We start from the raw sequence: 13,121 nt of genomic DNA, 5'->3' as shown, positions 1-13,121 counted from the left end.
GGCGAACGCTCCCCGTCAGCCTGCTGTGCATCGCCCTGGCTTGGCAGGTCGGTGGCTCGGGGCTCCTGCCAGCGCGCAGTGCCGGGGCCGGACAGGTAACAGCAAGAAGTGAAAAGAGGAAAAGGAAAAGAGTGATTCATCCCTCCGCCCTGCCCCACCTGCAGTCACATGTTGCCTTCACACATTCCCTGCCCTGCCCCGATTAACTCTTTCGGCCGGTGTGTCCTCAACGCCTGAGACCCGGCCTGGGAGCCCCCCACGGAGTGCGTGGGTGTCAGAGGGTGGTGGGAGGTTGGGGAGGGCTTTGGATGTTTGTCTTAAAAAAAAAAAAAGGCACGCGTCTCTCCCCTGAAGTCCCTCCCTCTCCCGGTGTGCCAGCTGGTAAGTCAATATTTTCCAGGAAAACAGCTCTGTCCTGTGGTTAACCCCTCCTGTGCTGGCGTGGGAGCTCCGAGCCCAGGTGGGTCCCAGGGGGCAGCACCGGGTCGGAGCTGCACCGAGGCAGATTTAGACAGGATATTAGGAAGCGTTTCTTTAGGGAGAGGGTGGTTCAGTCCTGGAACAGGCTTCCTGGAGAGGTGGTCAATGCCCCAAACCTGTCAGTGTTTAAGAGGCATTTGGACAATGCCCTTAATTTTTTTATCAGCCCTGAATTGGTCACACAGCGGGACCAGATCATTGGAGGGCTCTTCCAACTGAAAATATTCTATTCTGTTCTGTCCTGTCCAGTCTCTTCCTCTCCAAGGTTTGCAGCAGGGACATGGACACGGTCACGTCACCAGACCTCGCTCTGGCAGATTTCACTCATAACTGGGAGACGGACAAAAAACCCCACCCTGGATTCACCGGTTGGTGCCTCACAAGCCAGAAACGTGGACCTTTCTCCTGGAAGCTCAGATGGAGACGAATTTCAGGAATCAGGGTCAGATTCTTGCGCCAATGCAAAAAAAAAGGAAAGTGCCATGGGCTGTGTCTCGCTCCCTCCCTCGCCTTGGTGCGGCTCAGCTGGATCTGCAGCCCGGTAAATGAGGGCCCCGCTTGAGTCAGGCTCCCGAGGCGAAGCCGCCCGTCTGCCCAGCTGCTCGGCCATCAAAGTGCTCCTCTCTGCAGGCACGGTGGCCCTGCTCGTCCCACACTGACAAGGCATGCGTGGGGTTGTGCCCAGCCCTGGTTTGTCCCCTGCAGGAGGTGGCAGCGGGGTTTGGGGATGCAGGGATGTGACAGCTGTTCATTGGGATCATAGAATCATTCAGGCTGGGGAAGCCCTCCAAGATCATCAAGTCCAGCCCAGCACTGCCAGGTCCAGCACTAAACCATGTCCCAAGTGCCACATCTACAGTGTAGGGGGAATTAAGTGTTTGGCTCCCACCAAATATCATCAGCTCAGGAGGTGTTTCAGGTGGACCTGATGAATTTATGGAAAGGCTGTGCTGACCCCTCAGGGGTTTCCCAGTGGTGGGATGTCACCTCCATGCCGTGGCCTGGCCATTGAGTGGTACAGCAGAGACAGAGGGTGCTGGAGCCCAAACTGGATGTTTTAGGTGAAATTCCAGCCCTGATGAGGAGGGGACAGTAAATGTGACAAAGCCAAGCACTGAGACAGCCCCCACGGAGGGCTCCAGGACCTCATTCCAGTTGTTGTCCCCCCTTGGGTAGCTTGGGAGATGCCCTGGATCAGTGCATGGAGCGTGGGTGTGCGTGGCGTGGCTGGAGTGTGCTGTGGTTGTCCCCACCTCAGCCACTGCCACCTGCTCCAGCTGTTTTTATTGTGCCAGGAGATTTACGGGCTGTTTTGCGGGGTGTGTGCGCTAATGATTTATTGCCTGTGGTGTAAGTGCTGCATCCCATCCATCGTGTGATGCGCTGGCTCCCGGAGCCAGCTGGTGGGGGCGGATTGGGATGGCAGAGCTCCTGATCTGGAACATCACCTGATCCCTGGATGGGGCGAGCACACCTGGATCCCCCGTCCCCGGATCCTGGGGGCTTCTTCACCCAGGAGTCTTTGCCCCACACAGTGAATTCGGCACCCAAATTCCACCCCTGTTTGCAGGGACAGGTTGCTGTGGCTGAGCAGCTCGGTCCCCACCATTCCAGGTGTCCCTGGGCTGATCCAGCCGGACAGGCAGCACCTGGTGCAGACACAGCCCCGCTCCTGCGCCAGCTCCTCCTGGCTGCAGATGGAAGCAGTCATTACAAGCTCCTCATTAATTTTCCATCTCTAGCAGAGGGCCTAAAAGAGGCAGTGGGGCCCAACACTGGGCTCTGCTCCTGGCCGCTCTGTTGGACTTTGCTCCCGCTTCCCACACTCTCCAGGATCCCACCGAGGGGTTCCACGGCTGAGCTGAGCCCTGGGATGGGCGTTTCGGCTGGAATATAACACTGCAGACACTGCCTTGCCCTCTGGAGCATCTTCCACCCTCCAGCCAGCAACCATTTGCATGGAGCCGAGCACAACGTGGTGGTTTAGAGGGGAAAATGAGGCAGGGAGTGGTGATGGCAGCTTTACTCACAGCTGCTGGGGGACGGAGTCACCGCAGCCCTGGAGCTGGCTCTCACCTTGGGGAAGGGCGGCCCAGGCTGGGATTTTTTGACATCCCAGGGATGTGCTGAGCATTGCCTGTGGTCTGCGCACACCGTGTCACACTCCCAGTGCACCCCACACTCCTTTTTGGAAAGCCCCAAGGTGTCAACAGCTGGTGTTTCAGGTAAACCAGGGGTGAGGGCTGCCCCTCACTCACTTGGGCTGGGGGTCACCACGTGGGAGAACCAGGACGATGCTCCCTGCCATCACAGGGATCACCCCGTGCTCGTCCCGGTGCTCCTGGGAGGGTGGGTGTGGACCAGAGAGCCAGGCAGCCCATCCATATTTATGCCTGACATTAATTTCCATCTATTTCAATATTTTATGAGCATAACAATTAAAAAAAAAAAAAAAAAAAAAAGGGTTCAGCGCTCGTTGAGCCATAGAAATAATTGGGGGTTGATGGTCCTGGCATGGTGCCACGCGTGTCCCGGGAGCTGCTGGAGCTGCCCATGCCCTGGAAATTGCCACAGTGGTGCAGGAACCCGGCTGGCCCCGTGTGTGGGGATGGGCAGTGCCTGCCCTGGGGCTCTGACACCTCTGGCTGTGGCCCCGGGTCCTGGTGGGGCTCTGGAGGTCCCCCCAGGGCAGCTGTCAGTGGATTTAATGTGGTAGTAGATCCAACTGGTGCTGGGTAAGGGCAGCAGGAGGTGAGGGGATGCTGCTGGAACGGATCCCGCTGTGTTGAGGCTGATGGGAGAATAAAGTGGGGGTGGCAGAGGTGGATTTCCACACAGGATGTGCTCCCTGTTGCTCCACCCAGCCCCCTGCAAAGGTCTGGGCATCATGGCTGTGGTGAAGGGTCAATACCTGCCACAGTGGGAGTGGGTGAGAGGGGGTGCAGGGCTTGCCCCTGCCCTGTGAGGGGTCTCAACTTGTCACCTGCTTCTGTCCCCCAGATTCTGTGGCCTGTGTGGACCCCGAGGAGTGCACCCGTGTCTGTGAGGCTGCCGTGGGCTGTTCCAACATCGCCTGCCCCAAGCTGGTGGTGGAGCTGATGCCCAGCAGTAGGTGGGTGGGAGGGGGTCACTGCATCTCCACTGGGCTCTGCTGCACCCTGGGGCTGCTGCCATGGCTTGGGTGCTGGGGGGGACCCCATGGATGGTCTGGGGGGGGGTTGTGTTGTGGGGGACCCCATGAATGGTCCAGGGGTTTGTGCATGGACAGCCCATGCAGCCCCTCCGAGGGTGGCTCCAAAGGCCAGGTCAGGGGATGTGGGTGACCCTGGGGCACAGCAGGGTCTCAGCATCCCAGGGTGCAGCTGAGGGTTCCCAAACCCCATCCTTCTCCCAGAGGAGGTCCCAGAGAGTGCCTGTAGAGAGTTAGGCGTTATCCTGGGGTTGTTTCTCCCGGTTCAGCCGCTCTCTGACACTTCCTCTCCTGCCCAGGGCTGCGGGGTCTGATGATGGCAGTGATGATGGCAGCACTCATGTCATCCCTGACCTCCATATTCAACAGCAGCAGCACCCTCTTCACCACGGACATCTGGAAGAAGCTGCGGCCGGGGCCGGTGACCGGGAGCTGCTCCTCGTGGCCAGGTACTGACCGGGGCTTTCGGGCAGACCGGGGGTTTCGGGGAGACTGGTGGGGCCAGTCCAGCCTGAAAAATGCCTGTGCTCAGCCCGGTTTATGCAAGGAAGACAAGCCCTTAGGATTATTTTATGTATGAAAGCCCTGGAAAAGCAGACGGTTCGGCCGGTGTGAAGCCCCTCCCCGTCGCCTCCAGCCCGTGTTTCCCCCCGGGGGAGCCGCGGCTGCTCCCGGGCCGTGGCTGAGGTCACGCACGGAGCACACGGGGGAACTTGGCCGCGTGGCGAAGGGCAGCGCTGCCCACACACGCCCCGCCGGCTCCCGTGGGACGGAGCGGTGCCCGCGGGCAGCCCGGGAACCCGCCCGCGGTGCCGCGCTCGGGGCGGCGGAGTCAGCGCTGGGGAATGCCCGGCACGGTGCCACGGGGCCGGGAGCGTCCCCGGCGCGGGGCAGACAATAACAGGGAGGGAATCTGGGTCAGGGCTCTGGCTGGGCTGCGCTGGGGCTGCGGGGAGGGCTGGCTGCTCCAGCGGCTGCAGGAACAGCTGTTTCTGGGCATCCTCCACCTCCGGAGGGTGGGAAGGGGCTGGGCAGCGATGCTGCGGAACGGTGGTCTCGCGTGCTCCCCCGTGGGAAGAAGGGCTCTTTCTTCAGGGCCTGCCTCGCCCCTCCCTGGCACTGGCTTCGGTGCCGGTGACAAGGGTGTGACAACGCAGGACAGCTCTGCCGAGGATGGATAATGAGTGTTTGCAAAGGGCTTTGCCCGCCTAGGGCGGGAGTCGCTGCTGCGGTGGATCCCGGCGCTTCATTAGCGTGATTAGCGCGAGCAGGACGCTGCGGATCGTGGGGATAGAGACAACGATAAACGCTTTGGAGAGGGAAAAAAAAAAAAAAAAAAGCTGTTTAAGCTGCAAGTTTGAATAGAGATGGGCAGCTTAGGGTTATTCCTGAGTAGCTGCCAGGGGGGCCCAACCGCCTCCTGGACCCACCAGGGTGGGGATGCCCCATCCAGGGATGGTGGAATCACAGAATGCTTTGGGTTGGGAGGGTCCTTAGAGATCACATCTCGTTCCAACCCCCTTCCAGCACAGGGAGGAAAGGGCTTTGATTGTGGGATAGGAAAGAGCTCCCATTTCCAGGACCGGGGCGTTGGAGCTCCAGCTGGGCCGTGGTGCCTGCCTGGAAATCCCCGCTGGTGTTTGATGTGTGCTCCGTGCCCAGGCGGTGGCGTGGTGGTGGGAACACCCGGTCCTTCCCAAATTCCCCCCGAGCGCCCTGCAACAGGCTGTGCCGGCTGCTGCTCTCCAATCCCTGCCCAGATCCCCACCTGGGGCTGCGTGTGGAGCAGGGCACGGGCACCTGGCACCCCCAGCTCCTGCCACACGCACAACTCCAGTGTTTTTCCACGGTCCTTTAGCATCAAGACTAGGTTGGACAGGGCTTGGAGCAACCTGGTCTAGTGGGAAGTGTCCCTTCCCATGGCAGGGGGGTGGAATGAGAGGAGCTTTAAGGTCCCTTCCCAGCCAAACTGTTCCACCATTCTATGATTTTCTCCTATGAATTTTTCTCCTATGATTTTCTCTCTATAAATTCTCCCACCCAGTGGATCAGGGTGTGCATTTTACTCTCAGGCTGGTTCTCTTTTCCCCAGCACCTGGCAGCAGTGGGGGACTCTGGCCAGGGCTGCTTTCATGGCTTATTTTTTCTCTTATTTTTTCCGACTTCTGCTTTTCGAGATGAGCAGATGGAGATGTAGGAAATTCTGTGAATAATAATATTCTGTAAATAAGCCGGGCTGAGCTATAAATATGGCAGCTTTTGGGATGGGTCCTGCCCAGGCTTGGGCCCAAAATCTGGGGTCTGGCCAATGCCTCGTGCCTCGGATGAGGGAGATACTGTGGGGTGTGGCTGGGATTTGGGCAAGGGTGAGGTCAGGGTGATGCTGGGGACTAACACACCCCTCTGTCACAGCCTGGCCAGGGCAGCTGAGCACGGGGCAGCTCAGCCCAGATCCTCAGTTCTCATCTGGGTGCCTTGGCTGGACATGGGGACGCTGAGAGCAGGTCTGGCCAGAGCACCCAACACCTGCAGCTGGTGGCTTTTCATAGTGAAAGTGCCCTTTGCCTGGTGTTTCCCATGGGGGAGTCCAATTTAGCAGCCCCCTGGGGCTGGGCAGGGGCCTGGGGAGTGCTCACCTTCCCAGAATGGAACCAGCACAGGCATAATTAGCACCCTCTGTGGCCCTGGGGATGTCACCCAGCAGTGAGTGTCCTCCCCCTGACCCACCTGCATCTCCTGCACTGGCACTGGGACCCTGGTTTTGGGGACCCCCATTGCCATGGTGATGCTGCAGGAGCCAAGAAGTGCAGGTGGGACAGGAACATCACCTGCACTTGCCTCGCTGCCGCTCACAGGGTGATCACAGTGGTGGTGGTGGCCCTCAGCGTGGTCTGGATCCCCATCCTGCAGAGTTCCAGTGGTGGCCAGCTCTACATCTACATCCAGGCTGTCACCAGCTACCTGGCTCCTCCTGTCACTGCTGTCTTCGTCCTGGCTGTCTTCTGGCCTAGTGCCCAGCCAGCCCCTAGAGAGGGGGAAAGCTGCTGGGAGAGGGGCTGGGGAAATGGGGATTCGGGTGATAGTTTTTATTTGTCGCACCTGGGATATGTGATGTTTAAATCCACTGGTGCAGTGAGCTGGGTGTTCTCAGCACTGAGTGTGTCCCAGGGGGTGTGAGGTGTGGGGGGCATTTGTGGGGACAGCAAGTCCCTGGGAGGGGTTTGGGACAGGGATTTGGGTGGGAAAATGGGACCTGCAAATGGATCAAAACCACCACAAAGCAGCGGGGGCACGAGTTCAGTGACAGGACCACCATGGCAACGGTCACACTCGTGGGCATCACCCAAACACATTTTACAGGCTCTAAATAATAAAAAAAATACTATAAAGCCACACTTTGCAGCTATGAACAGCACCCACAGGACTGAAGCCCCCCGGATCAGCCTGCCCTGGCACCCTGAGTCCCTTCATCCTTCCATGGGGTTGTGGAGCTGCATCCCGGCTGCCCGCAGCCCTCCCTGGAGGTGAGTCTGTGCTTACAGGGCCCGGAGAGGAGCCGAGGTTTGGGGCACACGTGCTCTCCCCCTCTGTTCTGTCATCTGGGAAAGTTCTGATGGCTGTGGGGTCCGTGGGGACGAAGGGACACGCAGTCCGTGTGCGGGCACGAAGCGGCTCCGGTGGGTGGGGGCAGCGGGGCGGGTCCTGCCGCGCCCGCGGGGCCGGGGGAGGGTCACTTGCGGATGGGATGGACATAATTCCGCGGGAAGAAGCCGACCCGGCCGTAGATCTTCCCCTGCCACCAGTTAGGGTCAGGGCAGTCCAGCACCTCGATGATGTCCCCGCGGAGGAAGGGCAGCTGGGAGCCCTCGTGGGCTGAGAAGTCGAACTGGGCTTGTACGAATCGCGGTCTCCCCACCTGGAGGGAAGTGGAGGGCAGGGGTTGGCGGGGGGAGAGGGGTCCTCATCCACCAGCCCCTCTGCACCAGGTGCACTGTTTGGGTCCCCAGAGGGACAGGGACACTGTGCCGCTGTGGGACGAGGACCAGCCTTGGGAGGCGTGCCTGCTTCGAGGGGAGAGAGGAAGCTAGGGAAATCCTGCCATGGGAAGAGTGGAATGCTGGGGATGGGTCCGAGTGCAGGGAAGAGCCTGGGGTGCAGGGGAACATCCTGGGATGCAGCCACAGCCTGGGGCTCAGGGTAGAGGCAGGGATGCAGAGGAGCACCTTGGGGTGCAGGGGAACACCCTGGGGTGCAGGGGAACACCCTGGGGTGCAGGATACACCCTGGGGTGCAGGAAACACCCTGGGGTGCAGGATACACCCTGGGGTGCAGAGGAGCAGCGTGGGATGCAGGGAAGAGTCCGGGGTGCAGGGAGCACCCCAGAGCCCAAGAAACTCCCTGTTCCTGCTGCTGGGAGAGCCAAGAGGGGTGCTCAGGGGACACCTTCCCTTTGGAGGCAGCTGGCACCCCTCTCCTTCCCAGGTCCTTCCCAGGCCCTCCCGGATACTGGAGCCTCTCCCATCCCAGTTCCCAAGGTCCAGTTTTGCTGCCTCCACAACCACTGCCCCAGGGCTTGGCTTTGCTGGAGTTGGCCCCAGGCTGGCTGTGCCCTGTCCTGGGCTGGTCAGGCTCTGCCACCCGCCTTGGGCAGCGTCCCTGGCCCAAGGGATGGTGACAAATGCCCAGGGTGACCTGCCTTGCCCTGTTCTGCCCCGCTGAGCTGCTCTGGGGGCTTTTCCTCCCTGCAGTGCTGCTGCAGCCTCTCTGCTCCACACTGGAGAGCCAGGGGCCAGGTGTCCCAAGGATGTCCCTGTCCCCCTCTGTGGGGATGCTGAGGCTGGAGGGGATTCATGCAGGGGTTTGGGAGCAGCTCTGCATGTCCCCATGGCCCCATCCATGGCTGTACCTCCTGGGCCTGGTCCTCGTCCCGGAGGAAGATCTGCTGCCCTTTGGAGATCGTGGTCATCCTGTAGAAATCCACCAGCTCGTTGAGGGAATTGAACTTTTCCTCCCAGAGGAAATACTTGCCGTTCCTCTCCCGGAGCACCTTGAAGTGCTGGACGTGCTTCCCGTAGCTGTGGAAGGAGGATGGATGTTATCCTGGCCATAGGATGCTGGCAGCACCCAGACCCTCTTCTGGCAAGGTGAGAAAAGCCTGGTGGTGCTGAGTACACACCCCTGTGCACCTGGGGGTGCCAGGTTGGGGTGTCTGCACTGCAGGGACCTGTCTCCGCCAGGCCCCCGGGCAGGGGCAGGACCTGCTGCGCTGGTGACGCATGGCAGAGCTTGAATCCCTGTCATTATGGGCAAGAACCTCCCAAAACACTTCAGTGGGGATTAGCAGTGTGAGAAAGTGCCTGGCTGGCCTGGGACCAGCTCCTGCTCCCCCAGCTGGGGCAGGGAAGGGGCAGCGATGGGATGAGATGCCTGGGGATAGGCTCTGCCCTGGCTGCCGATGCCAAGGGCATTGGGATGCTGTGGTCCTTCATCCCTGGGGATGCTCCAGGCAGCTCGTTCCCCCAGGCCCTGTCCCCTGGGCTGTGCCTGCAGGTTGTCCCCAGCTCCATCCTCACCCACAGGGCTGTGTTTGGGGGTGCCCCTGGGAGGGACCCCAGGTGAGGCAGCGGCGCAGGGAGCAGGAAGCAGCGGAGGTGGAGTGAGGGGATACAGAGGGGAGGAAGGAGAGGAAGGGAAGGACAGACCTGTGCGAGGCTGGGAGCACTGGGCACGTGGCTCTGCAGCCCCCAACCCCTTGGAGGTGGCATGGAGAGGGCAGGGTGCTCGCCCCTTCCCCAGCACTGTCACAGGGACCCCACACAAGGGTGACCTGATGCCTCAGTCCCCAAAGTCGGGGGCTGCAGGGACCCCCATCCTGCCCTGTGTCCCCGGGCCACTCACTTGACGGAGATGGAGAACTCCCCCGGGGTGCTCTCGCTGTCGCGGATCAGGAAGGCTCCCACGTGGTTGCGTTTGAGGAGCTGCTTCTCTGCCAGCTGCCGGGAGATCCTGCCCGCGTACCACCTGGGAGAGACACACTGGGCACCCCTGGGCAGCCGGGGACACCCCAGTGCCACATCCCCCAACCCGCAGGAGGGAGGCAGTGAGAGCCCTGCTGCCGGCAGGAGAGGGCTCTCCACAGGGCTCCACACGGGGCTGGGACCCCCCCAGCAGTTTGTCCCTTCCCTCCCCCTCCCCATTTACTGTGGGGGGAGGCAGCACGGGGTGCTGTGGGTGCAGAGGTGTTCCCACATCGCTGACGGTCGCGACCGCATCCTGTCACCTGCCTGGTCACGTCACGTGCCTCGTCCTCCACTTTGCTGCCTGTCCCCTCCTTCCGTGCCCCTTGGCCCCTCACGGGAGCAGCCCTTGCAGTTCCTGCCTGCTTTGATGGCAGCTGCCAAAATGAGGTGGGGGAGCAGAGTGCCCATCTCCCATCCCTGCCAAGGTTGTGTCTGGGCATTTCGGGCCCTCAGGCCGTGGAGATCCTCTGCTACCTGTCCCATGAATGATCAGCCACAGACTTCAGCACAGAGCATCTCCCAGTGCCAGCCCTCCAGGTGCTGCATGGAAGAGGCTGTGTGTCACCCATCCTGAATCCCGGGATGTGCCCCAGCAGGATGTGCCCCAGCGGGATGTGCCCCAGGCTGCCCTGAGCCCACGCGCTTGCTCTGGCATTCAAATGTGATTTGCCAGGGGCTAATGATCCATAAAACACAGGTTAAATCAGGGGTGGATTACAGTGGGCTTTAATAACACGGTAATAGGATTGTGTCTAATGCAGTTGTAATCCCATAACTCTTTGTTGTTCCCCAATTATCAGTTTTTTAGTGGCAGCCCGGCGTGAGGGTTGGATTTCGGTGTGTGGGGGTATGTGGGTGTTCTGCTGCCTCCTGTCCCCTCGGGCTGTGGTGACAATGGCAGGCTGATTGAGCAGTCAGACCCCATCTCTGAGACTCAGTTTCCCCACGTGTGGGACTACCCTGGCTCGTGGCAGACCTTTGGGAATTGGGATGCACCGCTGGGATCGCTGCCTGGGGGGTGGGTGCTCGAGCCCCCCTTCCCCACGCCGTGGGATGGCACTTACGGGTGTGGCTTGACCTTGATGTAGTTTTTGGGGACGAAGCCCTCGCAGCCAAACAGCTCAGCCTTGTACCAGTTCTGGTCATCTTCCATGTTGAGGATCTAAGGGGGGAGAGGAACAGGGAGGCATCAACCAGCCTGGCTGCTGCTCCCCTGGGACAGGGGCCCAGTGGGACCCCCATTGCTGCCCCAGACCCCACATCACCCACCAAAACCTGGGGAAAGGGGGCTCTGCCAACAGTGCCATGGTCTGAGGGGGTTTGGGGGCACCTGGATGCTCCCCCCAGCCCTCCTCTGGGTGCCAACAGCAGGGAGGTGCCTGGCATTGTCCCAAAACCCTGAGGGAAGAGGGTGAAACCTGTCCCTGGAGTAGCCAGCACATCAGCCAGGCCCCACGGCCCCCCGGGACGGTGGCAGGGGGTGCCCCATGGGAGGAAGTGCCCCAGTGTGAGCAGGGTGCTGACACCCACTCGTGTGTGACACCATTTTCCATTGTCCCACGCAGGGGCCCGGGGCTGGCACAGCTGTGCAAACAGGATCTGAAACCCCGGGCCATGGGCTGGGGCCGTGGGGAAAACACGCCGGGAGCCAGGGATGGACACAGTGAGTTTGGGGCCCTGGGGGACAGCCAGGCCATGCCCTCGCCCTTCCCCGGGGTGGCTGCACCCATGGGGGGGCTGCAGGGTGCCAGGGGACCAGGAGGAGTTGCCAGAATTGCAGCATCAGCCCCATGGAGAGGACAGCAGGGGAGGGTGTGGGTGCTGCCCCAGCCCCCTGGGGGTATTCTGAGCCCCCCTGATGCTTTTGGGGATTCCCAGGTGTTATTTAAGAGCCTGTCCTGATGCCAGAGCCTGGGTGGGTGTTTGGGCACATGCTCCCCTGCTGCTGCATCCCTGCAGCCCCCAGTGCCTCAGTGGGGCAGGAAAAATGTGTTCCAGCCCCGGGGGGCTGCTGCAGAGCACAGCTGGTGGCACCAGTGGCCAGGGGGGCCACACGCCATGTCCCAGATGGGGATTGTCCCTCTCTGGAGATGTGCCTGGTGGCACAGACAAGCAGTACCCAAAATTCTCAAGGCTGGCTCCTTATACCCCACAGAGAGCCCCAAAAGAGGCAACAAAGCAACAAAGCCAGGGCCATGAAAGCACCGGTGTCACCCTGTGCCCCCCCGTCCCCCCAAAAGCAACAGCACCCAACCCCCCGCCGTGGCTGGTGACCCCCTGCCCTCGGTACCTTCAGGGTGTCCCCTTTCTGGAAGGGCAGCTCGTCCTTCTCGGTCGTCTGGAAGTTGTACAGAGCCACCGACTCCATGGCTGTCTCCGGGGGGCTCCGGAGGGGTCCCGGGGGGCTGCCTGGGGCTCAGCACCCCGCGGGGCTCTGGGGTCGGGGCCGAGCGCACGGCGCGGCGGTGCCGGCGGGCAGGAAACAGCGCTGATGTCACCGCGCTGCCGGAGCAGCACTGCGGGCGGGCACAGCTGCCCAGATGTGCCGGGAGGGGTGGGGAGCTGTGCCAGCACACCTGGGTGCCAGGGGACAAAGGGACAGCGTCCCCTCCGCGGCGGGCGGTGGGCAGCGGTGGGGATTTGGATGGGAACAGGGCGGGGATGGGCTGGACGCAGGCTGAGGATGTTGGGAAGCGCAGGCAGTTGTGTCTGGAGAGCGCGGGCAGTGCTGGTGGGGGAGTCTCTGATGTCTTGCAAAGGCTGAGCTGCCAAAAGGTGGCTTGGTGGGAATGGTTGTTCCAGAAGAAAGAAAATCGCGGAGGGCGGGGATGGCGGAGGCGGAGGGAGGTGGGCGGATGCACACACCTGGTTTCTTTGGAATTCGGATGGAACACGCCATGTCCCAGCTCCGAACAGCCGGATCTCAGCACAACTGCCATTGGCTTTTTGGGTTGTGTCCCTTTGGTGGGTTGATTTTTTTCCCCAGCTTTCTTTTGCAGGGCCAGGGAATAAGAAATCCCTTTTGGACTAAACTGACTTCCCGCAGCTCTGGTGGGCGTCGGGCACTGAGCGTGCAGGGCTCGCCTGCCATGGATCATTCCCGGCGGGAAGGTCTCCGGTGCTGTGTAGCCTTCCTGTGTGTGGGCTGGGGCACGGAGCGTGTGGAAAATCTGCCAGACGCTGGCTCGCTTTGCTGTCAGGAATTAAAGCAGGGACAGCTGCAGCTCAGGCCCTGCCCGTGGATTTGGGCACTTTCCAGCGAGGAGCAGGATGCCACTGCCATCTGCCCAGGGTGGGATGAGCCGTGGTGCTTGCAGGGCCGCCGTGGGGACACAGGCTCGGTGATTCACCTCCTGCAAACCTTAATCCCACTTCTCAACTGTGTCTGAAAAGCAGACCCCACATAAGACCCCACTGAGGCCGTTTTCAGG

General features: G+C 61.1%; 2 protein-coding genes across 2 annotated transcripts in view; one reads left to right on the top strand and one right to left on the bottom strand.

Annotated features, from left to right (window-relative positions):
• Positions 1–7,208, top strand: part of SLC5A10 (solute carrier family 5 member 10) — a 38,403-nt gene extending 31,195 nt beyond the window's left edge. Inside the window, 6 exon segments of the mRNA XM_050317281.1 lie at positions 301–310; positions 2,240–2,419; positions 3,476–3,588; positions 3,970–4,086; positions 4,089–4,119; positions 6,526–7,208. Of these exon segments, the coding sequence (XP_050173238.1) occupies positions 301–310; positions 2,240–2,419; positions 3,476–3,588; positions 3,970–4,086; positions 4,089–4,119; positions 6,526–6,847 (773 nt within the window). The 3' untranslated portion in view covers positions 6,848–7,208.
• Positions 7,209–7,217: 9 nt separating this feature from the next.
• GRAP (GRB2 related adaptor protein) lies at positions 7,218–12,096 on the bottom strand. Its single transcript, XM_050317276.1, has 5 exons — positions 11,981–12,096; positions 10,755–10,852; positions 9,569–9,691; positions 8,577–8,745; positions 7,218–7,586 (listed from the first exon to the last, which is right to left on the bottom strand). The coding sequence occupies exons 1-5, from the start codon at positions 12,056–12,058 to the stop codon at positions 7,401–7,403; spliced, it is 654 nt and encodes a 217-aa protein (XP_050173233.1). The 5' UTR covers positions 12,059–12,096; the 3' UTR covers positions 7,218–7,400.
• Between the last annotated feature and the right edge of the window lie 1,025 nt (positions 12,097–13,121).

Source organism: Myiozetetes cayanensis, unplaced genomic scaffold (genome assembly GCF_022539395.1).
Source record: "Myiozetetes cayanensis isolate MyiCay16 unplaced genomic scaffold, myiCay2020 scf20-37, whole genome shotgun sequence".
Classification (NCBI taxonomy): domain Eukaryota; kingdom Metazoa; phylum Chordata; class Aves; order Passeriformes; family Tyrannidae; genus Myiozetetes; species Myiozetetes cayanensis.
Note: the sequence above shows the minus strand (reverse complement) of the source record. Positions and strands in the feature narration are given on the sequence as shown.

Bases quoted from the DNA above. Each gene is read 5' to 3' on its own strand.
- GRAP (XM_050317276.1), bottom strand. From the start codon at position 12,058: ATGGAGTCGGTGGCTCTGTACAACTTCCAGACGACCGAGAAGGACGAG. The intron at 8,746-9,568 runs GTGAGTGGCCCG...CTCCTTCCACAG, and splicing joins GAGTTCTCCATCTCCGTCAA to CTACGGGAAGCACGTCCAGC. The intron at 7,587-8,576 runs GTACAGCCATGG...ACTTCCCTCCAG, and splicing joins ACGAGGACCAGGCCCAGGAG to GTGGGGAGACCGCGATTCGT.